This window comes from Bufo gargarizans, chromosome 5 (genome assembly GCF_014858855.1).
Source record: "Bufo gargarizans isolate SCDJY-AF-19 chromosome 5, ASM1485885v1, whole genome shotgun sequence".
Lineage (NCBI taxonomy): Eukaryota > Metazoa > Chordata > Amphibia > Anura > Bufonidae > Bufo > Bufo gargarizans.
In genome coordinates this window covers 405,144,859-405,171,779 of record NC_058084.1, presented here as the reverse complement: position 1 = coordinate 405,171,779, position 26,921 = coordinate 405,144,859, and the positions used below count along the sequence as shown (strand labels likewise).

General features: G+C 44.2%; 1 protein-coding gene across 2 annotated transcripts in view; it reads left to right on the top strand.

Annotated features, from left to right (window-relative positions):
• XYLB (xylulokinase) overlaps positions 1 to 26,921 on the top strand; it is a 370,041-nt gene that overhangs the window by 91,807 nt on the left and 251,313 nt on the right. For both annotated transcript variants that reach the window (XM_044293861.1, XM_044293862.1), the window contains exon 10: positions 25,124 to 25,205. In XM_044293861.1, coding sequence (XP_044149796.1) covers positions 25,124 to 25,205 — 82 coding nt within the window. The remainder of the gene's footprint in view (positions 1 to 25,123; positions 25,206 to 26,921) is intronic.

Here is a 26,921-nt window from a genome sequence, read left to right as displayed (position 1 = left end):
GTTTTATCCTAATGAGAAAGATTTTATAATAAGGATTTGGAGAAGGGGCAGAGGGATAGCAGAGCAGGGAGAGGCTGGTGCCGCTACTAGGGGGTCATACCATGGGGCAGTAATAAAACCCACCATAATGCCCCCCCCCCCCAGTAGTAATAATTCTCCTTATAATGTGACAGTGCAAAAAATACCCCCTTGTAATGCCCCCAGTTGAGCTAATGTCCCCATAGTGCCCCAAAAAATGTGCCAGTATAAAATACCCCTATATAGTGCCCCCAGTAACTTCCCCCATAGTGCTCCTCTCCCCCCTTCCTGCTAGTGCCCCCCCAAAATGTACCAGTATAAAATGCCCCATATATAGTGCCCCAGTAGATGCCGCTCAGTGTCCGGCCTCTGATAGGCTGCCGGCCTAGTGTCCCCCATAATGCCCCCCAATAATGTGCCAGTAAGTGCCCCTATCATGTGCCAGTATCAAGTGCCTCTCCCCCCCCACATGTCCCAGTATCATAGTGCCATCTCCCCCCATGTGCCAGTATCAAGTGCCTCTCTCCTTCCCACCCCCCATGTGCCAGTATCAAGTGCCTCTCTCCTCCCCATGTCCCAGTATCATAGTGCCATCTCCCCCCCCCCCCCACTAAAAAGTGCCAATATCAAGTGCCTCTCTCCCTCCCCCCTCCCTATGTGCCAGTATCAGGTGCCCCCCCCCCCATGTGCCAGTATCAAGTGCCAACCCCCCCTCTCCCCTCCAGGTGCCAGTATCAGGTGCCTCCCCCCCCCCTATGTCCCAGTATCATAGTGCCATCTCCCCCCCCCCCCCCACCACCACCACAAAAAAAGTGCCAGTATCAAGTGCCTCTCTCCCTCCCCCCCCCCCCCCAATGCCAGTATCAGGTGCCTCTCTCCCTCCCCCCCATGCCAGTATCAGGTGCCAACCCCACTCCCATGTGCCAGTATCAGGTGCCAACCCCCCCCCCCCCCCCAGGTGCCAGTATCAGGTGCCAACCCCCCTCCCCCCATGTGCCAGTATCAGGTGCCTTCCGCTCCCCCATGGCAGTAACAGTCGGGTATTAAAAAAAAAATAATAAACACTTCTACTTACCTCCATGTCAGCGATGCGATGCAGCCTCTTCCTGTGTCCCGCCTTGTATTCTGTCCCGCCCTGTATGCCCTTATATGGAGTCAGTGCTTGTATTTCAGAAAAGAGTCTGCTGGGATTCGAACCCAGGACCTTCTGCTTCAGAGGCAGAGCAGCTATCCACTAGACCATAAGAGCTGCCTTGAGGCTGAGTGAAAAAATATGAGACTTCTACTGTTATAGCTGGCTAAGTGTACATCTATACACATGGCAGCTGTTCATATATAGAGATGTAGCAGAGCTGAATGTGCAGGGACAGCTGTCATATACAGATATAGCAGTGCTAGGTGTGTTTGGGCAGCTGTCATGTGTATAGATGTATTTTTTTTTTTTTTACAGTCAGTTGTAATGCAGCCTTTATGGCTGTGAGGGTAAATGCTTTGCCACTGATTCACTTATAGATTGGAGGTTGTGGGTTCGAATCCCAGACCAGGAGACTTTTAGCAGACAGTAAAATTAGATCACTCTAGCGGCTGTGAAGGGGCCCTGAACACGATATTTATCTAACTTGAAAATAAACTGTCACACACGCTGCTTGGGGCGCCGGGCCCCCTTGGCAGCCCGGGCCCCCTTGGCAGCCCGGGCCCCGAAGCAGCTGCTTCCCCTGCTTCCCCGGTAGTTACGCCACTGCTGCAGAGTATGTAAAGCCCATCCCCCTGCTGGGGAATCACTCAGTGACCACTGACCAATGCTAGTGAACTAATGGAGTAACTTGTGGCTGTCCTGCATTCTAATACACTTTTACACATAAAACCTGTGTTACAAACCCATTCTGTGCAGCAAAAACAATAAATCACTACACCCCAAATGCATGTTAGCTAGTAGCCATATGATCTGTGCTAGATATAGATAGATATATTCACTGACTTATTACCCAGCTTTCCCGATGTCTGATATTATCACTGACTTATTACCCAGCTTTCCCGGTGTACAATATTATCACTGACTTATTACCCAGCTTTCCCGGTATCAGATATTATCACTGACTTATTACCCAGCTTTCCCGGTGTACAATATTATCACTGACTTATTACCCAGCTTTCCCGGTGTACAATATTATTGTACACCGGGAAAGCTGGGTAATAAGTCAGTGATAATATCTGATACCGGGAAAGCTGGGTAATATCACTGACTTATTACCCAGCTTTCCCGGTGTACAATAATATTGTACACCGGGAAAGCTGGGTAATAAGTCAGTGATAATATTGTACACCGGGAAAGCTGGGTAATAAGTCTGCAATAATATTGTACACCAGGAAAGCTGGGTAATAAGTCAGAAGTCAGTGATAATATCTGATACCGGGAAAGCTGGGTAATAAGTCAGTGATAATATCTGATACCGGGAAAGCTGGGTAATAAGTCTTATAGACTTATTACCCAGCTTTCCCGGTGTCTGATATTATCACTGACCTATTACCCAGCTTATATGGAACTCGGCCACATATCAGTGTATTACCCTATCTCTTCACCATTCTTTATATGACATATATTGATAATCCCCACCTCACCAATCACTGAGAATGTACCAGCGCATACCTAGCTCTGCTACATATCCATTTTATGTCAGTCCTACACCTGTACTATCTCTCCACCATTCTTTATATGCCATATATTGATAATCCCCACCTCACCAATCACTGAGAATGTACCAGCGCATACCTAGCTCTGCTACATATCCATTTTATGTCAGTCCTACACCTGTACTATCTCTCCACCATTCTTTACATGCCATATATTGATAATCCCCACCTCACCAATCACTGAGAATGTACCAGCGCATACCTAGCTCTGCTACATATCCATTTTATGTCAGTCCTACACCTGTACTATCTCTCCACCATTCTTTATATGCCATATATTGATAATCCCCACCTCACCAATCACTGAGAATGTACCAGCGCATACCTAGCTCTGCTACATATCCATTTTATGTCAGTCCTACACCTGTACTATCTCTCCACCATTCTTTATATGCCATATATTGATAATACCCACCTCACCGATCACTGAGAATGTACCAGCGCAGACCTAGCTCTGCTACATATCCCTGTTATCCCTGCTGTCCATAGATATAATATAGTTGCCCCCAGTCTGCATAAAATTCATATAGTTGCCCCCAGTGTCCATAGATATAATATACAGACGTGGACAAAATTGTTGGTACCCTTTGGTCAATGAAAGAAAAAGTCACAATGGTCACAGAAATAACTTTAATCTGACAAAAGTAATAATAAATTAAAATTCTATAAATGTTAACCAATGAAAGTCAGACATTGTTTTTCAACCATGCTTCAACAGAATTATGTAAAAAAATAAACTCATGAAACAGGCATGGACAAAAATGATGGTACCCCTAGAAAACACAGAACATAATGTGACCAAAGGGACATGTTAATTCAAGGTGTGTCCACTAATTAGCATCACAGGTGTCTACAACCTTGTAATCAGCCATTGGGCCTATATATATGGCTCCAGGTAATCACTGTGTTGTTTGGTGATATGGTGTGTACCACACTCGACATGGACCAGAGGAAGCAAAGGAAAGAGCTGTCTCAAGAGATCAGAAAGAAAATTATAGACAAGCATGTTAAAGGTAAAGGCTATAAGACCATCTCCAAGCAACTAGATGTTCCTGTGAGTACAGTTGCACATATTATTCATAAGTTTAAGATCCATGGGACTGTAGCCAACCTCCCTGGACGTGGCCGCAGGAGGAAAATTGATGACAAATCTAAGAGACGGATAATCCGAATGGTAACAAAAGAGCCTAGAAAGACTTCTAAAGAGATTCAAGGTGAACTTCATGCTCAAGGAACATCAGTGTCAGATCGCACCATCCGTCGTTGTTTGAGCCAAAGTGGACTACATGGGAGACGACCAAGGAGGACACCATTGTTGAAAACGAATCATAAAAAAGCAAGACTGGAATATGCCAAACCACATGTTGACAAGCCACAAAGCTTCTGGGAGAATGTCCTGTGGACAGATGAGACAAAAATCGAAGTTTTTGCCAAGGCACATCAGCTGTATGTTCACAGACGAAAAAATGAAGCATATCAAGAAAAGAACACTGTCCCTACTGTGAAACATGGAGGAGGCTCTGTTATGTTCTGGGGCTGCTTTGCTGCGTCTGGCACAGGGTGTCTTGAATCTGTGCAGGGTACAATGAAATCTCAAGACTATCAAGGAATTCTAGAGAGAAATGTACTAGCCAGTGTCAGAAAGCTTGGTCTCAGTCGCAGGTCATGGGTCTTGCAACAGGACAATGACCCAAAACACACCGCTAAAAACACCCAAGAATGGCTAAGAGGAAAAAATTGGACTATTCTAAAGTGGCCTTCTATGAGCCCTGACCTCAATCCTATTGAGCATCTTTGGAAGGAGCTGAAACATGCAGTCTGGAAAAGGCACCCTTCAAACCGGACACAACTGGAGCAGTTTGCTCATGAGGAGTGGGCCAAAATACCTGCTGAGAGGTGCAGATGTCTCATTGACAGTTACAGGAAGCGTTTGATTGCAGTGATTGCCTCAAAAGGTTGCGCAACAAAATATTAAGTTAGGGGTACCATCATTTTTGTCCATGCCTGTTTCATGAGTTTATTTTTTTACATAATTCTGTTGAAGCATGGTTGAAAAACAATGTCTGACTTTCATTGGTTAACATTTATAGAATTTTAATTTATTATTACTTTTGTCAGATTAAAGTTATTTCTGTGACCATTGTGACTTTTTCTTTCATTGACCAAAGGGTACCAACAATTTTGTCCACGTCTGTAGTTGCCCACAGTCTGCATAAAATTCATATAGTTGCCCCCAGTGTCCATTCATATAATATAGTTGCCCCCAGTGTCCATAGATATAATATAGTTGCCCCCAGTCTGCATAAAATTCATATAGTTGCCCCCAGTGTCCATAGATATAATATAGTTGCCCCCAGTCTGCATAAAATTCATAGAGTTGCCCCCAGGTGTCCATACATAGCATAGAGTTGCCCCCAGGTGTCCATACATAGCATAGAGTTGCCCCCAGGTGTCCATACATAGCATAGAGTTGCCCCCAGGTGTCCATACATAGCATAGAGTTGCCCCCAGGTGTCCATACATAGCATAGAGTTGCCCCCAGGTGTCCATACATAGCATAGAGTTGCCCCCAGGTGTCCATACATAGCATAGAGTTGCCCCCAGGTGTCCATACATAGCATAGAGTTGCCCCAGGTGTCCATACATAGCATAGAGTTGCCCCCAGGTGTCCATACATAGCATAGAGTTGCCCCCAGGTGTCCATAGCATAGCATAGAGTTGCCCCCTGGTGTCCATACATAGCATACAGTTGCCCCCAGGTGTCCATACATAGCATAGAGTTGCCCCCAGGTGTCCATATATAGCATAGAGTTGCCCCCAGGTGTCCATACATAGCATAGAGTTGCCCCCAGGTGTCCATACATAGCATACTAGTTGCCCCCCATTTATTGCCCAGTATTCAATAATCGTTGGTGGATTAGTGGGCCAGTAGATATTATACTTACCTTTTAGGAAATAGTATCCCGTTCCTCTGACGTCCGTCCGCTCACTCCGCTGGCTCGCCCGAACTGTTCGGATGTCCACGCATGCGCAGCTCTATCTCAGACGCGCTGGATATACTGCGCATGCGCGGACGTGCGCGTTCTCGTAATACTGAAGAGGCTGGCCGATGAATGTCTTCGGCTGTGGTGCGCAGGCGCGGCACATGGATGCGGCCGGCGAGATGAGGCCGTATCCATGGGAGACAATAGTAAACAAAGGGTTCTCATAGAACCTTTTTTAGGACGAATGGTAACTTTTTGAAAATGACATATATAGGAGGATATGTTCAGTGGGGGGAAATGAATTAGTTAAAACCTATTTAATGAAGTGGGACAACCCCTTTAAGACCTCTGGGGGACTGGGATCGGAAACGATAAATCCATTCCGATTCCTTTTGTAGGATTTTCCCATCCCAGACCCCCTTCCTGAGTGGTGGGGGGGATCGTCTCCAGCACAGAGAAAAGCTGCTGAACCTGCCAAGACAAGCAGGGGACACTGGAACCACTAGGTGTCCCTGCCTAAAAAGGAGAACTGCCATATGCACACCTCCACACTTTTAATGACATCCTGGAGCTTTGCCATATGCACGTTCCATACCTTGTGACTTCTCAGCCCCGTGTCCCCTGACGATTCTTGGGGCTATATAAGTATTTGATGAAACGCGTTGGAACACAGCTTCTTCACCTGGTGATCCCCCGTGAGACAGGACATCACTCGCCACGGGAACGCACAGTATTTTCCAGTTTTTACTCCCTTTCTACGTAAGTAGAGTTAGGGTTGTCTAGGGCCTTGATAATAGGGCAAGGTTCCAGACGGGGCTGCTCTTTTTTTAGGGCGATGACTCCGTATTAGGAGGTCATTAGGGTGTACTAGACATATCAGGGCATACTAGAGACAGTTTAGTACTCCTAGCCCCGCCTCTGCATTCCCAACGTATGAACACGACTGTGGATGTGACAGCAAGTACCCTCAAAGGCATAATTATCCAAGACTTCTTTGAGTGGATATATGTCTGAGCTACATTCGCATGATGCAATTCAACTGGACTGGTAAGATCAAACCATTTTTTACCAGTCTTACTTCTCACACATCCCTTTCAGGGTTGATGTAAGTACATATACGTGTGGCTAGTAGAACCACTGTAGCACCCTTGTTTGGGTTGGCTGATTGTTTACTCCCAGCATGTTTTTTTCTTTCTTGGTTGAGGTTTGTTTTTTGTTTGTTTGCTTTTGTAGGGGTATTTACTCTTATTTGTACTCTATTAAAAGTTACGTTTTATATGCTATACGGTCCCCCTTCAAATACCTGGTTTCCAATTCTGCAGTATACTGTACCTCTCTCAGACAGGCAACCTTCTAATTTTTATCAAGGGAAAAGGAAATAGTGCAAGCTAGGAGAATTAGCATAATTTAACCATGGGTTCCATATCTTTGAGTATCGCTCCCTGGTGTCATTTAAAGTGGCATTAAGTTTTTCATATAACGCAATGCGATTAACCCTATTAATAACTGCCGACACTGAAAGTGAAGGAGAGCTCCACCTGGACGCAATATGAATCCTAGCAGACATCAGGATTTAATTTAGTATAGTTTATAAGCAGTATTGTTAAATGTTGGTGGTTTGAGCCGAAGCAAGTAGCAGCTTGAAAGAGTTGAAAAGTAGAATAAAGAAGAGAGAGAATACCCCTCTCTAAAGCTCTATATTTGCAGAGCCGTTCAAACATTGTATATTCTACTAGGCCATTGGTTGGGACCAGGGAGGATAAAAAATGGAAGATTTGGGTGACTCGAAAGAATTCAGGCGTTGGAGGTGGGAAAGTAGAAACAAAGTATGGTCTGGACATGAGTTTAGAATTAAGTAAGAAGTCACCAGCTTGGTATGTTTCCACCAAATAAATGATGTTGGTGATAACCCAGGTGAAAATAGGGGGTTTCTAAATATAGGGAAGGGAGCATTGGTGAGATCAGGCTTTGTAGTTTATATTTAAAGCAAACTTTTCTCCATAACTGTAAAATAAGGTAGGGAATTTTTGTAACATAAGGGTCAACTACCCCAAAGGGGATGTCAGGTGACCAAATTAAAGCTAACATGGAGACTGGCATCAATAAATTGGATTCAAGTACAACCCATTGTAGGGAGTGCATGAAATGACACTAATTGAGACAGCAAAGATTTGAGATTGCAATGTTAAGGAGCGTATCATCTGCAAAGAGGCTTACTTTGTATTCTTGGGAACAGGTCGCTACCCCTGAAATGTTAAGATTAGTATGGATCATTATGGCCAATGGTTCAATAGCCAAAGCGAATAGTGTCGGGGAAAGGGGGCATCCTTGACGCGTGCCACCATTGATAAGGATAGGTACAGGAGATCTGTGGGTAGTTTGAGGTACACAGTGGGAGTTGTATAAAGAGTCTGTATAGAATGTAAACATGATCCCGAAATACTCATAGTGGTCATAACCTTGTAAAGGTAAGACCACGAGAGGCTATCAAAAGCCTTTTCAATGTCCAAGGCCAATAGGGAAATAGGTTGGGATTTTGTTTTAGCCCATTGAATAAGGTTACACACCTTCCGCACGTTATCCGGTGCTTGTCGGCCTGGGATGAATGCCACTTGGTCACAGTGTATTAAAGCAGGGAGGTAGTGATTAAGGCGTTTAGCTAATATGGATATAAATAGTTTAAGGTGAACATTAAGAAGCCCCTGTCAGGCTTAGAAGTTAATGTGCCCCCTTGGAGAATATAATTGCACAGATTTTTAAATTGGGGTGCTAAGATATCCTTAAATTTCTTAAAATGCAGTGCCGAAAATCCATCTGGTCCTGGAGACTTACAGTTTTTGAGGGACATTATCGCTGTGTCTATTTCCTCATCTGAAAAATCCTGATTAAGTCAATCTGCATCAGACAATGATAAAGTCAGAATGGGCAAAGTCGCAAAAAGGACGTTAGATTAGCGGCAGGAGGGTTAGTGGGTGGCGAGTATAGTTTCTGATAAAAGGCATGAAATTGTTGGTAGATTTTAGATGGATTAGAGGTAACCTACCCCCTTGCATCTTTAATTTGATATACAGTATTAAGACGTTGCTGGGAACGTAATCTGGCAGCAAGCATTTTATTGGTTAATTTATAGAATTTTCCTGGGTCCATCTCAATGCTTTCTCAGTGCAGTGTAATATGGTCGCATCAAGCTGAAGCTTTGTGTCTCTAATAGCTTTGATGAGATAACGGGAAGGCTGTCTCTGATTAGCTAGTTCCAGCCGTGACAGTTTAAACTCCAAGTCTGACTGTACCTTGGAACCTTGTACCTGGGAATGATTCCCCGTATCACCGCTTTATGCGCAGCCCAATTAACAGCCGGGAGGTGTCAGCGGGTACATTGATACTGAAATATTCCCTAAGCGCTGCAGATACACGGTTGGTTATAGAGGGATCTGTAAGAAGGGACTCGTTCAGTCTCCAGGTAAAGGGACGTCTAGAGGGGGATTCCAAATTCAATTCTGTCAAAACCAAATCATGATCAGACCAGGCACACGGAACATGCCTAGCATACAAAACATGGGCAATAAGTAGTGTTGAGGCTAGTATCCAGTCTATCCTAGTGTAATGTTGGTGTGCAGGGGAAAAATAAGTGTAGCCACGTTGTGAAGCATTATATTCCCTCCAACAATCAGCTATGTCTAATGCTCGCAAACCTGTCATACACAATTCTTTGACTTAGAAGTCAATTTATCTTCTACATGAGATGACATATCTAGTCGGGCATTGAACGACATATTAAAATCCCCAGCACCAGATAAGTGTCGATGAATGGTACTGTTCAAGTAATTTCCCCAGGACATGAAAGAAAGAGGCAGGCTGATTGTTACTGGCATAAGAGTTAACTAAGCATACAGAATTATTATGTAGGTAGCCTACCACAATAATATATCGTCCATCAGGGTCTATAATAGTGGACTCAGTCTGGAAAGGTATGGAGTTTTTAATAAAAATAGTGACACCTCCGCTTTTAGTGGGAAACGGTGCATGAGCCAACAGGGTGTACCAGTTATGGAAATACCTCGGACATGAGGTTGGGCTAAAATGAGATTCTTGAATACAAATAATATCGGGCTTAAGCCGATCATATTGGAGGAAAGCCTTACGCCTCTTTTTTGAGGTGAATTAAACCCCCTAACATTATGGGATATAATTCTACACATGGTTAACAAAGAAGGAGGCAGCAGATGAACCTTGGTACAATAAGTCATGCCCAGAGCATATCAAAAGTAAAAGAAAAAGATTAAGGGAAGGCAAAAGAAAGAGGACCAGTAGAGCCAAATTAGAGCCATGTATCATCTTCATGGAAAAGAAGTCAGTAACTCGTAGGAACAACCATAACTTAACTACTCAACAGGTACCACGCGTAAAAACAAAAAGTGTCAACCACGTGTCCTGAAACACCTAAAGCGTTGGGGTATTTTGGAATCCAGACCCACGGCACTCATCAAAAGGATCAACACTAAAAGGCTAGGGAAAAAAGAAGAGAGGGAAAGAGGAAAAGGGGGAGGCTCTACATATAGCTCCTTACGAGCCACACTCAGAGCCGTGCAATAACATGTTTAAACATGTCATGCTGAAAGAAGGAACATGGTGGATGCCGGGTGTCCTTCCTCCTGAACCCAGGAGGAGTCTCCTAGGGAAAACAACAACCACGTAATGGTTAAATATTTAATACCACACAACTATGTCTAAATTAGTTATAACCATGGTAACCCGGGATACTCAATTACTATTATATACACACAAAAAAAATTAGTAAACTTAATACCCAAAAATTTAAAATTTGATATTTATTCAATAACAAAATAAAAGGGCATATTCATACTCAATATATAATAGTTACCAACATACGCAGAGAAATCCAATTAACAGCATCACCTGACCTTAAATGTCTTACTGATTGTATATCAATAGTGAAATGACACTGCATGAAGGACTAGACCTGTGAAAACTAACATAGTGAGCAGGGAAATACATCCTATATATTTACGTTCCCAGCAATAAATCAATATATGCATCCACTGTTGCGTGCCAGAGGTTCCGGGGGCACCTCCGAGACGCAATGCAAGCCTGGCATGGACAAGGCATCGCATGAAACTGGAATTCCCCCTCCGGGGAACTCATGGAGCCCCTTTTCAGAGGCGGACCTGGTACCGACTGAAGCCATCTAGGAGCGCAGCCATGATGTTGTGAACAAGGAACGCAACCATCATGACATCAACCGAAACCGACCAGGAACACAACCATCATGGAACCTGGAGCCAACTGGAACCGTCTAGGAGCGCAGCCATCATGTCATGAACAAGGAATGCAACCATCATGACATGAACATAGCATGGAAACATGAACAGGCATAGCGAGGTACAGGACATGAAACGGAACAGAAGACAACAATGCAGAACCAGGCGACCCATACCGAGACATAGGTGGCCGGACAAAGGCAAAGGCAAAACCTGGCAAAGCAAAACATAGACAGACCTGACAAAGCCAAAGGGCATGACACCCACCGGGCTTGGACAAGGACATACCTGAACATAGACACGGCAGGGTACAGACACCCTCAAGGCATGGCATGGCGTGGCATGGATAGCAAGAGCAGAAATATTGCAGGGTACTGGACAGCCTGAATTAACAGAACTGGCCCCCAGACTGCACACAAGAATAGGAACAGCCTGAATTAACAGAACTGACCACAAGCTATGGAATGCCGTAGCCAGAACACAAGGGCGCAACAGACCTGCATACCCACTGGGAGACAATACCGCCTGACAGGGGGCACAAACCACTTCACGGCAAACCGCCACGTGACGTCCAGTAGTCTAGATTTATTCCTAAATACTGTGACAGAAATGTAACAAAAATGCTAATTCCCTTTAAAAACTGGATATGTTCCCCAATAAAAAAACACTCCTCCTGAGGAAGCAAGACGGCGAAACGCACGTCGAGGACCCAGCTACCACCAAGCCCTGCCACTATCCTGGTATGTTCTGTCTTTCAATAGTACAAGAAGTTCTTGCATTTTTGTTACATTTCTGTCACAGTATTTAGGGATAAATCTAGACTAGTGGATGCATATATTGATTAAGGCCGAATGCACACGACCGTTTAACACGGACGTGAGTGGTCTGTGGTATCCCGGCCTGGCATCCTGCTGAGAGCAGGAGCGCACGGCGTCATTGGTTGCCGCAGCTGAAGTACAGTAATACACTCGTATGATCTATAAGAGTGTATTACTGTACTGCAGCTGCGACACGAAGCGCACGGCGTCATAGCAACCAATGACGCCGTGCGCTCCTGCTCTCAGCAGGATACCAGGCCGTGATACCACGGACCCCTCACGTCTGTGTTCCACGGTGGTGTGCATTCGGCCTAAAGAGGATGTATTTCCCTGCTCACTATGTTAGTTTTCACCGGTCTAGTCCTTCATGCAGTCATTTCACTATTTATATGCAATCAGTAAGACATTTAAGGTCAGGTGGTGCTGTTAATTGGATGTCTCTGTGTATGTTGGTAACGATTATATATAGAGTATGAATACAGTATGTAATTGTATCTTGTTATTGAATAAATATCAAATTTTTAATTTTTGGCAATTGTTTTTGGTGTGTAGGTAATGGTTAAATATTAAAAAATCCAGGAGGACCCCATCATCCACCAATCAACCATCTCTACAAAGCCATAGGTTGAATCAGTGGCAATGGACAACTTACCTCTAAGGGCATAAAGCAATTAAAAAACAAGTAGGAGTTACGCAACTGCTCTGTAATATACTTTAAAGTGGAGCAACCCCAGTCGTTCAGGAAGCATCAATTAGAATACCAATCACGACACCACTGCCACTGGATGAGGGGGCAGGCCTCTGGCAGAAACCATAGAAATCAAAAAGATCCAGGCAGTTCGGGAGGCTAAGGATACTTGGTATTCCCCACTGCTCAACCAGCAACAATAGGCTGGGCGTAAAATAAACACCTGCATGCCACAACTCGTAGCCGAGGGGAAGACGTCTTAGCACATAAGTCTTACAGAAGAGGCACCAAGTGAATAGACCCTGGCAGTCTCTGAACCATGATCTACGAATCATAATGTTCAGTTCACATAAACATATGGTTCTGTAGGGTAGAGGTCTTCTCCATAATGGCAGGAGGGCAACCTATTGCTTAGGAATGTCCTGGCAGTTCCAGTGGGTGTCCAGAAAGTTCCTGAAAGACAGGAAGATGTCTACAAGGTCGCCTCAATCTTGGTGATCGTTGCGTTAAAGAAGCAGGAACTTTCAGCTGGTCAAATAAGATGCCTTCTTGCAGCTCCAGTAACAGCAATAGGGCTCTCTTCCTCTTTAGAACGCCCCAAAGGAATTGGCAGTCACCCAGGAGGGTCTGATGAGGCAGGAAGACGTTGTCTACTGATTTGCCATGATCTCGTCGGCCATGGCGGCAAAGGAGCTGCCGGCTGGTCAAATGGAATACCCTTCGCTGCAAAATATCATAGCCTTCCTTGGGATCTTTAATCATGTAGTCCTGGTTACCAATCTTGTAGGCAACATGAAATGGAAAGCCCCAGCGGTGGCGCATTTGAGCTCTTTAAAGGGCCATAGTCACTCGTCGCATTTCTCTCCATTTTTCCAACGTGACCTGGGCTAAATCAGCAAAAAGTTGTACAGAGGAGTCAACCCCTGGGAGAGATTGTAAATTGTGGTCCGCCACCAGAGGCTGGTCCCTCATCTCAGGGTAGTGCAGCTTTAATATAATGTCTCTGGGAACATTAGGGTTCCTAGGACGTCCCAGAGCTCTATGGACACGATCCAATCGGAACATATTAGAGTTCACTTGGGGCAGTATTGCTTGGAACAGATTAAGAACTGTGGGCTGTAGTGCCGTAATGGCCTCCGGCATACCTCCGATTCTGAGGTTGGCTCTGCGGTTACGGTTCTCCAAGTCTTCCAGTTTATATTCCAACACCTCCAGTCTGCATCCATGATTGTCCAGGTGGGAGTTGTCTACCTCCATGGCATCCACCACCTCATCAACTTTTTCTTCCAGATGAGATACTCTGGTACCCAGTTCCTGAATCTGCTTAGTGAAATCCACCACTGCCTTGCATAGAGTTCAGAAGGATCAAAGGCAGGTGCTGGGGGTTCCACAGCTGGCTCAGGTTCAGACAGCAATAATGAGCTGGTACTATCTGTTGGGGAGTCAGGACGCTCCATGTCGGACGGCTATGTAGTGCAAAAGAGCTCAGGAATGGTTTGCCAGGAGGAAGATTGCCCTGAAATTTATTTTTCTGTCACTTTGTAGGCATATTTCACTTGGGTGATTAGCGTAGGTACATATTTAGGCTAGAGTAGAAAAAATGCACAACCTCATGCCATGGATGGGGCAGAGCATGTCAGCAAAAGTTATGCTCCATAGGTATGATATCAACAAGAAGAAGGAGGCTGGGAGGTGAGCATGATAATGTAGAAATTTCTCGGTACTTCAAGGTATGACCACTAGGTGATGCTCTAAGTCCAGTGGAAGAGAGAAAACAAAAAAGGGGGACGAAGACTTGCACTCGTTTTAACCTGTTCCGGACACATGATGTACCGGTATGGCATGTTCTCCCGGTACTTAAGGACACACGACGTACCGGTACGTCATGTATAGTTCCGATTACCGCTGCCTGGCGTGCGGTGATCGGAACCCGGTGCCTTCTCAAATCATTGAGCAGGCACCTTGGCTCTATGCGCCGGGGGGTCTTGTGACCCCCCCCATGTCGGCGATCGCAGCAAACCGCAGGTCATATCAGACCTGCGGTTTTCTGCGTTTCCGGGTTATTCGGGTCTCTGGGGACCTGATAACCCGGAACACCATCCTGTGATCCTGAGAGGTAATGGTGACATCACCTCTCCGGATCGTTCTTATTGGTCGGCTGGGCGGGCGGGTCATTCAAATTACCGCAGCGCTCCTCTCCTCCTTCTTTTTGTGTCCGGAGCCGAGGAGAGAGGAGCTCTGCACGTGGATCGGCAGCTGCACAGATCTCCAGCCAGCACCCCCATCTGTGCCCCAGCACCCAGGTAATTAGGGAAAGGTTAGGTTAGGCAGGGATATTTTAGGGAAAGTTAGTGAGAAGAAAAAAAAAACATTTTTTTTTTATTGCATCACCCTAAATCGGGTGTCTGGGGTCCCCCAGGGGTGCTGCAGCTTACCCCCCCCCCACCCCCCACAACATTTTTTGCCCTTTTTTTAGGGCAAGTCTTTAGGGTTAGTCTTTTTTTTTTGTCTGTTAGGTTTAGGGTGAGTTCACGAACACCCGTAACCCCACACACACGCACACCAAATAAAGTTTTACACACACACACACATGCACACACACTCCCCTATGGCCCGCCGGATGTTCTCGGCCGAAGAGGCATATGCCCAGCTTGCCTCCGAGTCTGAGAGTCCCAGTGAGGACAAGGATGACCCCACTTTCCTTTTCTCATCTGCGTCCTCCTCATCATCTAGCAATAATGATGAGCCCCCAAGGCGGCGGACCGCCATGCTAGGGACCCTGTGGCCCACCCTAGTACGAACAGCTCTGGGGATTGTACTAGTTTTCTTGCCCACCAGTTAAATCCACCAGAGCCTCCTGCCTGGGAACTTGTTTGTTATACCCCAGAGCATTATGACCCGTGATTCCTGATTTTGAAGGCCAACCAGGAATCCAGATTCCCACAGTGGGCTTCACTAAATATGACTATTTTAGTCTTTTTTTCAGTGACCACTTTGTAAATCTGATGGTGGAGCAGACGAACCTGTACGCCCAACAGTTTGTTGTTCAACACCCGGGCTCCTTTTTGGCTAGGCCTGGTGGCTGGACTCCGGTCAGTGCAGCCGAGATGAGGACATTTTGGGGCCTCGTGCTGCACATGGGCCTAGTCAAGAAACCTAGTGTCAGGCATTACTGGAGTGGGGACGTCCTCTACCAGACCCCTACTTTACAGTACGGCCATGACACGCTCCCGGTTTGAGGCCATCCGGAAATGCCTGCATTATTCAGATAATGCAGCATGTCCCCGCCAAGGTGATCCTGCCTATGACAGCCTGTACAAAATCAGGCTGGTCATCGATCACTTTGGGGCCAAATTTGTACAGGCCTATGTACCTGGAAGGGAGGTCGCGGTTGATGAATAGATGTAGTGGCTGTTACTGAGACGTGGTTCAAGGGGAGTAATGACTGGGATACATCAATACCAGGGTTCTCTCTATACAGGAAAGACAGAGTAGGCAAGAAGGGGGGAGGGGTGGCCCTGTATGTGAAAGATAGCATAAAATCTAATTTGATACAAGTTAGCGAGAACAATTTGGAGTCAGTTTGGGTTACCTTGCAGCTTGATAATCATAAGGTAACTCGTGTAGGTGTGATATATAGACCAATTAGCCAAGTCAAAGAATTAGATGACCTACTAGTTGAGGAAATAGCTAAAATGACATTGAAGGGGGAAGTTATCATTATGGGAGACTTCAATCTTCCAGATGTAAACTGGAAAACCAAAATAGCTAGTTCTGCCAGGAGTACAGATATTCTAAATTCCCTACTGGGATTATCTCTACAGCAAGTAGTGGAGGAGCCAACCCGGAAGGAGGCCATTTTAGATTTAGTATTCACAAATGGGAATTTGGTATCTGATATTACTGTAGGGGAAAGCTTGGGATCTAGTGATCACCAGTCAGTGTGGTTTACTATAAGTACAGTGACTGAGTCACACCACACAAAAACAAAAGTTTTAGATTTTAGAAAAACTGACTTTTCTAAAATTAGATTAGTGGTACACGAGTCCCTATCAGACTGGAACAGTTTCATTGGAGTCCAGGAGAAATGGGACTACTTAAAAGTGGCACTATTGAAGGCAACAGAAAATTGCATTAGGCTTGTCAGTAAAAGCAAAAAAAGGAAGAGACCACTGTGGTACTCAGCAGAAGTGGCCAAAATCATTAAAAACAAAAAGATAGCATTTAGGAATTATAAAAAAATGAGGATGACAGACAAATTTATAAGATTAGGCAGAGAGAGGCCAAACAAGTTATAAGAGCTTCTAAAGCACAGGCAGAAGAGAAATTAGCTCAGTCAGGGAAAAAAGGCGATAAGGCATTCTTCAGATACATAAATGAAAAAGGAAACTAAAACAAGGAATTACCAAATTAAAAACTAAAGAAGGAAGGTATATGGAAGAAGATAAAGAACTAGCTAACTGCCTCAATGAATACTTCTGTTCAGTTTTTACAAAGGAAAATGGAGAAGGACCTCAGTTAGGAAAGAAGACTAATGAATCTTTTGACGCATGTGTCTTTACAGAGGAAGAGGTTCTAAGTCAACTGTTTAAAATTAATACAGATAAGTCACAGGGGCCTGATGGGATACACCCAAAGCTATTAAAAGAGCTCAGCGGTGAACTAGCAGAACCATTAACAGATTTATTTAACCAATCACTGGCAACAGGAGTCGTCCCAGAAGATTGGAAATTAGCAAATGTTGTGCCCATTCACAAGAAAGGTAGTAAGGAGGAATCGGGCAACTATAGGCCAGTGAGCCTGACATCAATAGTGGGGAAATTAATGGAAACCATACTTAAGGAGAGGATTGTGGACCATTTAAAATCCCATGGATTGAAAGATGAAAAACAGCATGAGTTTACTTCAGGGAGATCATGTCAAACTAATCTTATTGATTTTTTTGATTGGGTGACTAAAATAATAGATGGAGGAGGTGCAGTAGACATCGCTTATCTAGACTTTAGTAAGGCTTTTGATACTGTCCCACATAGAAGGCTTATCAATAAAGTGCAGTCATTGGGCTTGGACTCCCATATTGTTTGGATTAGGCAGTGGCTGAGGGACAGACAACAGAGGGTTGTAGTCAATGGAGTATATTCAGACCAAGGTCTTGTTACCAGTGGGCTACCTCAGGGATCTGTTCTGGGACCCATATTGTTTAATATCTTTATCAGCGAAATTGCAGAAGGCCTCAATGGTAAGGTGTGTCTTTTTGCTGATGATACAAAGATTTGTAACAGGGTTGATGTTCCTGGAGGAATACACCAAATGGAAAAGGACTTAGGAAAACTAGAGGAATGGTCAAAAATCTGGCAACTAAAATTTAATGTTGATAAGTGCAAGATAATGCACCTGGGACGTAAAAACCCAAGAGCAGAATATAAAATCAGTGATACAGTCCTAACCTCAGTATCTGAGGAAAGGGATTTAGGGATCATTATTTCAGAAGACTTAAAGGTAGGCAGACAATGTCACAGAGCAGCAGGAAATGCTAGCAGAATGCTTGGGTGTATAGCAAGAGAAATTACCAGTAGAAAGAGGGAGGTGCTCATGCCGCTCTACTGAGCACTAGTGAGACCTCATTTGGAGTATTGTGCTCAGTACTGGAGACCATATCTCCAGAAGGATATTGATACTTTGGAGAGAGTTCAGAGAAGAGCTACTAAACTGGTACATGGATTGCAGGATAAAACTTACCAGGAAAGATTAAAGGAACTTAACATGTATAGCTTGGAAGAAAGACGAGACAGAGGGGATATGATAGAAACTTTTAAATACATAAAGGGAATCAACAAGGTAAAAGAGGAAAGAATATTTAAAAGAAGAAAAACTGCTACAAGAGGACATAGTTTTAAATTAGAGGGGCAAAGGTTTAAAAGTAATATCAGGAAGTATTACTTTACTGAGAGAGTAGTGGATGCATGGAATAGCCTTCCTGCAGAAGTGGCAGCTGCAAATACAGTGAAGGAGTTTAAGCATGCATGGGATAGGCATAAGGCCATCCTTCATATAAGATAGGGCCAGGGGCTATCCATAGTATTTAGTATATTGGGCAGACTAGATGGGCCAAATGGTTCTTATCTGCCGACACATTCTATGTTTCTATGTTTCTATATTTCTATGAGTCTCTCATTGCTTTCAAGAGGAGACTCCTTTTCCGCCAGTATGTTCACTCTAAGCGGGCGAGGTATGGCGTGAAGCTGTACAAACTTTGTGAGAGTACCTCAGGGTACACTTACAAGTTTTGTGTGTACGAGGGGCGAGATTCCCGTATTCAACCCCCAGAATGTCCCCCCACTCTAGGTGTTAGCGGGAAACTTGTATGGGACCTTATGCACCCACTGCTAGATAAGGGTTATTACCTGTACGTGGATAACTTTTATACTGGTATCCCCTTGTTCCAGTCCCTCTCCACCAGATCCACATCCGCTTGTGGGACAGTGCGGAAAAATCAACGCGGCCTCCCTACACACCCCCTCCAGGTACCTATCCCGAGGGGTGAGACCGGTGCCCTTACCAGTGTAAACCTGTTGCTGGTCAGATATAAGGACAAGAGGGATGTCCTTGTACTGTCCACAATTCATGGTAACGGCATCACCCCTGTCCCTGTGCGAGGTACCGCGGCAACGGTCCCCAAGCCCGATTGTATCATCGACTACAATCGGTATATGGGAAGAGTTGATCTATCTGATCAAGTCCTCAATCCATATAAAGTCATGCGCAAAATCCAGGCATGGTACAAAAAGTTGTGGTCTACTTGGTGCAGGTTGCCTTGTACAACTCTTTTGTGCTGTCCCAGAGCGCTGGCAACACAGGGACATTCCTTGAGTTCTATGAGACAGTCCTCAAGGACCTGATCTTTTCTGACGGGGAAAGAGCAGGCCGGAGTACCTCGGGAACTGGAGGCGCCCGGATCGTCCCTGGCCAACACTTTCCAGATGTCATCCCCCATACTGGAAAGAAGGGACGGACCCAAAAATGGTGCAGAGTGTGTCACAGGAGGGGGATACGGAAGGACACCACTACTCAGTTTGACACGTGCCCCAATCATCCGGGCCTCTGCATTATTGGTTGCTTCAGGGAGTACCACACTTTCATGGAGTACTAAATTTATATCCCAATTTAGCCACTGACGATCGGATAAAAATGCCCCCCAAAATAGTGCCAATAAAACCGACATCTCATCCCGCAAAAAATGAGCCCCTACCTAAGATAATCGGCTAAAAATAAAAATGACTCTTAGACTATGGAGATACTAAAATGTTTTTTTTTTGTTTATAAAAAGACAATATAGTGTAAAACATTAATAAATTTTAAAAAGTTGACATATTCGGTATCGCCGCGTCTGTAAGAATCTGCTCTATAAAAATTACCCCATGACCTAACCCCTCAGATGAACATGGTCAAAAAAATAAAATAAAAACTGTGCCAAAACAGCAATTTTTTTGCAAATTTTCCATTTTAATCTTTTTTTTTTCCAATAACAAAGCAAGGGTTAACAGCCAAACAAAACTTAATATTTATTACCCTGATTCAGCAGTTTACAGAAACACCACATATGTGGTTGTAAACTGCTGTATGACCAAACGGCAGGGCGCAGAAGGAAAGGAACGCCGTATGGTTTCTGGAAGGCAGATTTTGATGGCCCATGTCCCATTTGAAGCTCCCTGAGGCACCCCTAGAGTAGAAACTCCATAAAAGCAACCCCATCTAAGATACTACACCCCTCAAGGTATTCAAAACTGATTTTACAAACTTTATTAACCCTTTAGGTGATCCTCAACAGTTTATGGCAAATGGAGATGAAATTTCAGAATTTCAATTTTGGTAACCTTGCCTCACAAAAATGTAATATAGATAAATCAAAAATCATATGTACCCTAAAAATAGACCCCCCCCAAACAACACCTTATTCTGTAGTTTCCAAAATGGAGTCACTTTTATGGAGTTTCTACTCTACGGGTGCATCAGGGGGGCTTCAAATGGGACATGGTGTAAATAAACCAGTCCAGCAAAATTTGCCTTCCAAAAACAACATGGCGCACCTTTCCCTCTACGCCCTACTGTGTGCCCGTACAGTAGTTTACGGCCACATATGGGGTGTTTCTGCAAACTACAGAATTGGGGCAATAAATATAGCATTTTGTTTGGCTGTTAACCATTGCTTTGTTACTGGAAAAAATGGATTAAAATTGAAAATTTGCCCAAAAATTTTAATTCTCAAATTTCATCTCCATTTGCCAATAACTCTTGTGCAACACCTAAAGGGTTAACAAAGTTTATAAAATCAGTTTTGAATACCTTGAGGAGTGTAGTTTCTTAGATGGGGTCACTTTTATGGAGTTTCTACTGTTGGGGTGCATCAGGGGGGCTTCAAATGGGACATGGTGTAAATAAACCAGTCCAGTAAAATCTGCCTTCCAAAAACCACACGGCCCACCTTTCCATCTACGCCCTACTGTGTGCCCGTACAGTAGTTTACAGTGGGGTTACTGGAAAAAATTTATTAAAATGGAAAATTTGCCCAAAAATCTAAATTCTGAAATTTTATCTCCATTTGCCAATAACTCTTGTGGAACACCTAAAGGCTTAACGACATTTGTAACATCAGTTTTGAATACCTTGAGGGGGTAGTTTCTAGAATGGGGTCATTTTTTGGTTGTTTCTTTTATGTAAGCCTCACAAAGTGACTTCAGACCTGAACTGGTCTCTAAAAATTGGGTTTTTGAAAATTTCTGAAAAATTTCAAGATTAAAGTAATAATGTAAAGTAATAACTATTTTTGAAACTTGCAAATTTGCAATTTTTTCAAAAATTTTGCTAGATTTGGTAATTTTTTATGAATAAAAATGAATTTATTTTACTTCATTTTACCAGTGTCATGAAGTACAATATGTGACGAAAAATCTATCTCAGAATGGCCTGGATAAGTGAAAGCGTTTTAAAGTTATCACCTCTTAAAGTGACACTGGTCAGATTTGCAAAAAATGGCCTGGTTCTTAAGGTGAAATATGTCTGTGTCCTTAAGGAGTTAAAGAAAGCTGGGTATGTGGTCACCCCCAGTCAGCTTCTACACCCCTAAATATAAAGCAACATCCACAGGGGGTTCTGTGTTTAATGGTGTAGGGGATATAAGGGTCCAGATCACCGACATCCAAGGTCTGAGGGCCCAAGGTATTTGGTCACTGGTCTTCTCCCGCTCTCAGAAGGGTAGACAGCACAGGGGGTCCCGCAGATGGCAGGCAGTTGCAGTGCTGGGTCCCCCAGGTAGCGGGCAGATGGGAACCTAGTGTGGGGTCCTGCATGCAGCGGGCAGAGGCAGTTTGATGCGGCGTTTGAGTCAGCACTACGTAGAAGGCCTCACTAGCGCTCCAAGGAAGCACCGCTCCTCACCACTAGGTCTCAGCACAGCCGGGTCCCAGGGATGACACCCGGGTGTCCCCAGAAAGGCGGTCCAAGGCCCCCACAGTTCAGCACACCAGTGAGGGGTTCCAGAGGGTGAGTTATGGCCCGAATGGGCAAAGATGGTGTCCCAAGGCCCAGAGCTCTCAAGTCTTGCGTCCGGCTTCCATCCCCTTTAGCTACACCCCGCAAACTATATAATTAAAGGTGTCCCATCTGGACATTTATAATTAATCTAAAGGATATGCCATAAATGTCTTTATAGATTCAGGTTCTGGGACCTGCTCCTATCTCTAAAAAACAGGACCCTGGCATGGATTGAGAGCATGTTGCGCACGTGAGGCACCTTCTCCATTCACTGCACTGGAAAATTCAGAGGTCCCATGTAAATGGAGAAAGCCACAGAAGCTGCTCGCTTTCCGTTCACGGCAGGGTCCTGTTCTTGAGATAGGAGTGGGTCCCAGAAGTGGCACCCTTAACCTATCAGACATTTATGGTATATCCTTTAGATATGTCCCACAGATATGACAACCTCTTTAAACATAAAATTGTTAGCAAAAAAAAGAGAAATGACAATGCAATATGATTTGTAGGTTTATTTGTATCATTGTGTATTTAGATGTATCTATAGAATGATTTGTGGAATGATTCATAAGTTGTAGTCACGTATGATAAGCAAGCAAACAATACACATATCTGTGGGAGACTGCAATTGTTAATGAAAGGGAATGTGTTGGCTCTGAAACACCCCCAAACTGGAGAAAGTGGTATATAGTGTAAGTGAAGCAGAGTCCAGTTATGTCAAATTTGCCTTCATACTCACTTGCATTCTGACACTGTGCTCCAACAAACCGGCAGTAAAATGCATTGAGAGGTCTCCTCTTTGAGTGCTGCTGGTTTGTTGGAGCACAGTGTCAGAATGTAAGTGAGTATGAAGGCAAAAATGATATAACTGGACTCATCAGTTTTTTGGGGTCCCTTTGAAAGCTATGAATCCTATTAGGCAGATTTTTTTTAAATCTGCAATTAGACAAGACAGTAATCTCTAAATATTTTCCTGTTTTCTCATTTTTGCATTCTTCGCTCATTCACCTGTAACACCCCAGAGTGGTGTTACCACTTCTGCACCTTGCTACTGTCTTTATTGGTCTAACCTCATGTCATCTTATGCATCTATTCCAGGTCTTACACACTGTGCATCTCTATTATTATGTAACTGCTCATGTAATGCGCCTGGTTCACCAGCAGGTGGCAGCAAACATGGCAGAGCTATATTTAGATAGAATGGATTCCATTCTACCCCCCCTGGAGAGAGATGGGCGAGTCCTACTTCCTGCAGGAAGGGTGGGACAGAAGTTCTAGTCAGTTTACTTTACCCCCAACTAGGAAAGGTGTGCAGCGGCATGTCTCTGGTGGACGTGCTCACGCCAGCCAGAGCACCTTTAGGTTTGCTGGCCAGGTATGCCAAAGCTTAAAGCCTCAGAAGCCAGGAGGAAAGTTCCCTGGCATAACCTAGAGTCAGACTACAAAGTGAAGTGCAGCATACAGAAGAAGCTGAGTTATACAGCCAGCCTCTCAGTACAGCAGAGTCAGAGAGAAACAGATATAGCAGAGTGGAGTTTGCCTGCCAGTTTCATGCTAAAGCCTGCTGGAACCAAGACAAAGCCTGTAAACCATTCTGGAGAACGTTTATGCAAAGTAAAGCTGCCATTGAACTTCATCTCAAGGTCTGGACTCAAGTTTTTCCTTAATCCCTCAATTATTCCCCTTATTTATTGCATCGGAGCCAAAGCCTGGGGTCCAGTCGTATCTAGGTAGGAGCACAGTGACACACATAAAGAGACATTTGGGCCGCACCATTACACCAGTTGGCATAACGTAATAAATTGATTTCTACTGTAAAGAAACATTTCCCAAACTCTGGTTCTGTTCCAAGGTAAGAAGTCGATTTGCTCATCCCTAATGCAGGCCTATGCTTCTCCATGGTAACAGGCTACAAACAGACCATTGATAGCATTATCTTACAATCAGTCTCTCTTCCATTCGCTATGAAACAGCCTGTAGGAAAGAGGTTGAGAACCTAGAGAGATGGAGTAAGAACAACAACCTCATACTCAATACCAAGAAAACAAAGGAGCTAACTCTGGATTTTAGGAAGAAGAAACGAAATGGACACCATCCCATTAGCATTAATGATGGAAACGTGGAGATAGTTCAAAGTTTCAGATTCTTGGGAGTTTATATTAGTCAGGACCTGTCATGGATAAAAAACACAACAGAAATTACCAAAAAAGGCCTTCAGAGGCTTTATTTTATGAGGAGTCTGAAGAAAGCACAACTCCCAAAACAGCTGCTAGTCAATTTTTACAGGTGCACCATAGAATTTGTTATCACATACTGCATTACAGTGTGGTACTCCGGCTGCTCTTCTGAGGACAAGAAGACCCTCAAGCGCATCATCAGAATGGCTGGCAGAATCACTGGAACTCAGTTACCATCACTGGATGACATCTTCACTGCTCGCTGCAGCAACAGAGCAAAAATTGTACAACTCATCCCGGCCACAGCCTTTTCATTCCCCTACCCTCTGGTAGGCGTCTTAGAGTCCTACATGCCCGCACCACTAGGCTGAAGAACACCTTTTACCCCAAAACAATCAGTCTCCTAAATGCTCAGAGATTATTGCCCCTTCCTAGGATAGAAACTACCACAGACTGAAAGTGACTGCTGCATTCATGAACCCATGATGATCTCTTTTATGCAGTGGTGTCTGAATCAGTGTGTATATATACTCATAAGCACTTCCTACTTTGCTCTTGCTATATATATGCTGTGAACTGTGAATAGTAATGCTTTCTAGTGCAATGTTTTGTTTTTTTCTAGTGTAATGCTTTAGTTTAAATGTCAGTTCTTGTTCCTCTGTCCATGGCATCTAGGATTGCTCCAAACAACATTTCATTGTATTGTACATTGTATTACATTGTATTGTACAGTGACAATAAAGGCATCTTATCTTATCTTACTTGTTATACATTTAGTAGACTAGTAAGAAGTAGGGAAGATCTAATCAAGACTATTTGCAAAACTTTTTTTTTTAATTTTTGAAACATTAGAGCAATAAAAATATGTTGTGAAAGTCGATATAGCATGGTGATATGATTTATATAAGCATCACATTTACATTTATCTCTTTTCCTGTAGGGTAATGTGTCTTCATACTATGTCCAGCGCTATGGATTTAGCCCTCATTGCAGTGTTGTTGCGTTCACTGGTGATAATCCAGGTGAGAGGATTTAGACAAATGTATGCAGGGCTGTCTTGAATATTGATTGGACCCTGGGCAAGAATTTACTTGGGCCCCCTGGATCCCGCCTTCCCACACCCTAGCATGCAATCACGCCCTCCACCACAACACACACACAAAGAAAAAAAGTCCACACACCTCGTAGAGTAGTAAACTTAAATAATGATGAGTGGCCACTAGAGGTGTTCCTTGGCAGTAATGTAAATACTGCCTTTTTTTTAAAAAAAATGTGCAGATAGTGTTGTACTACTAACCCCTCCGTCTACCCCTACATACAGGGTAATACAGCGTCCCATATCTCTTACATCCAGTGACTTCTCTTTGATGTAGATGTTCTCTTTCCTCATCTCCTCCTTTCAGACCAGGCGACCAGACGACAATTTTTCAGCCATTTCTCGTCTCTGCAGTTTGACAAACAAAATCTTAGTTTACTACTTTTCCATCATCCTCCCATCTTCTGGACAAATCATCTTACCACCCCCAATACTGTGCCGCTGTGCTTCCCAATACTATACTGCAGAAACAGATAAACTCCCTGATAATAATAGCACCATGCAAATAGTGCCCTTTAATAATTATTGGCGCACAGTGCCCTAAAAAAACTGCGCCCAGCAAATAGTGCCCCTGACACTAATAGTGTAAACATAACGTCCCCCAAAAATAATTGTGGTAAGCTGATACTGTGCCAAGCTGCCCCCACAGTAATAGTGCTCCCAAACGTCCCACCAATAGGAATAATTCTCTGCTAGAGCACACATGGTAGTAATAGTGCTCCTACAGTGCCCCCAACATGTCCCCACTGTGCCCCAGAAGTAATAATGCTCCCATAGTGCCCATACTAGTAATTATGTTCCCAATAGACCCCCAGTAGTAATAAAGCCCATCATAATGCCCCCTAGTAATAATAATTCTCCTTATAATGTGCCAGTGCAAAAAATACCCCCTTTTAATGCCCCTAGTTGAGCTAATGTCCCCATAGTGCCCCCATAAAGTACCAGTATAAAATGCCACATATATAGTGCCCCAGTAGATGCCCTCAGTGTCCTCTATAATTTGCAAGTATAAAATACCCCCCATAGTTGAGCCCATAGTACTTTTCTCTCCCCTTCCCCATAGTACCCACCATAATGTGCCCCAGTATAAAATGCCCCTATACAGAGCCTCCCATATAACATAACCCTTCTTTGTGGCCTCAGTAGAAGCCCCCATAGTGTTCCTCTCCCCCATTCCCCCATATAAAATACCCCTTCTTTGTGGCCTCAGTAGATGCCCCATAGTGCCCCCAATAATGTGCCAGTAAGAAGTGCCCCCATAGATGACCCCATACTACCACCCAATAATTTGTGCCAGTAAGAAGTGCCCCCATAGATGCCCCCACAGTGCCTCCCAATAATGTGCCAGTAAGATGTGCCCCCATAGATGCCCCCCAATAATGTGCCAGTAAGAAGTGCACCCATAGATGCCCCCCAATCATGTGCCAGTAACAAGTACCCCCATAGATGTCCCCCAATCATGTGCCAGTAACAAGTGCCCCCATAGATGTCCCCCAATCAACTTCTTTGGGCAGTTATGGGGCCAAAACTGACCAAATAACTGAAGTGTGAACTCAGCCTTACAGGTCGATGTTAGTGTCAGGTAAAAAGAACCGTACAGAGGCCCAAGATCCTACTATAGCGTGAAAGAGTGCACTTCTTT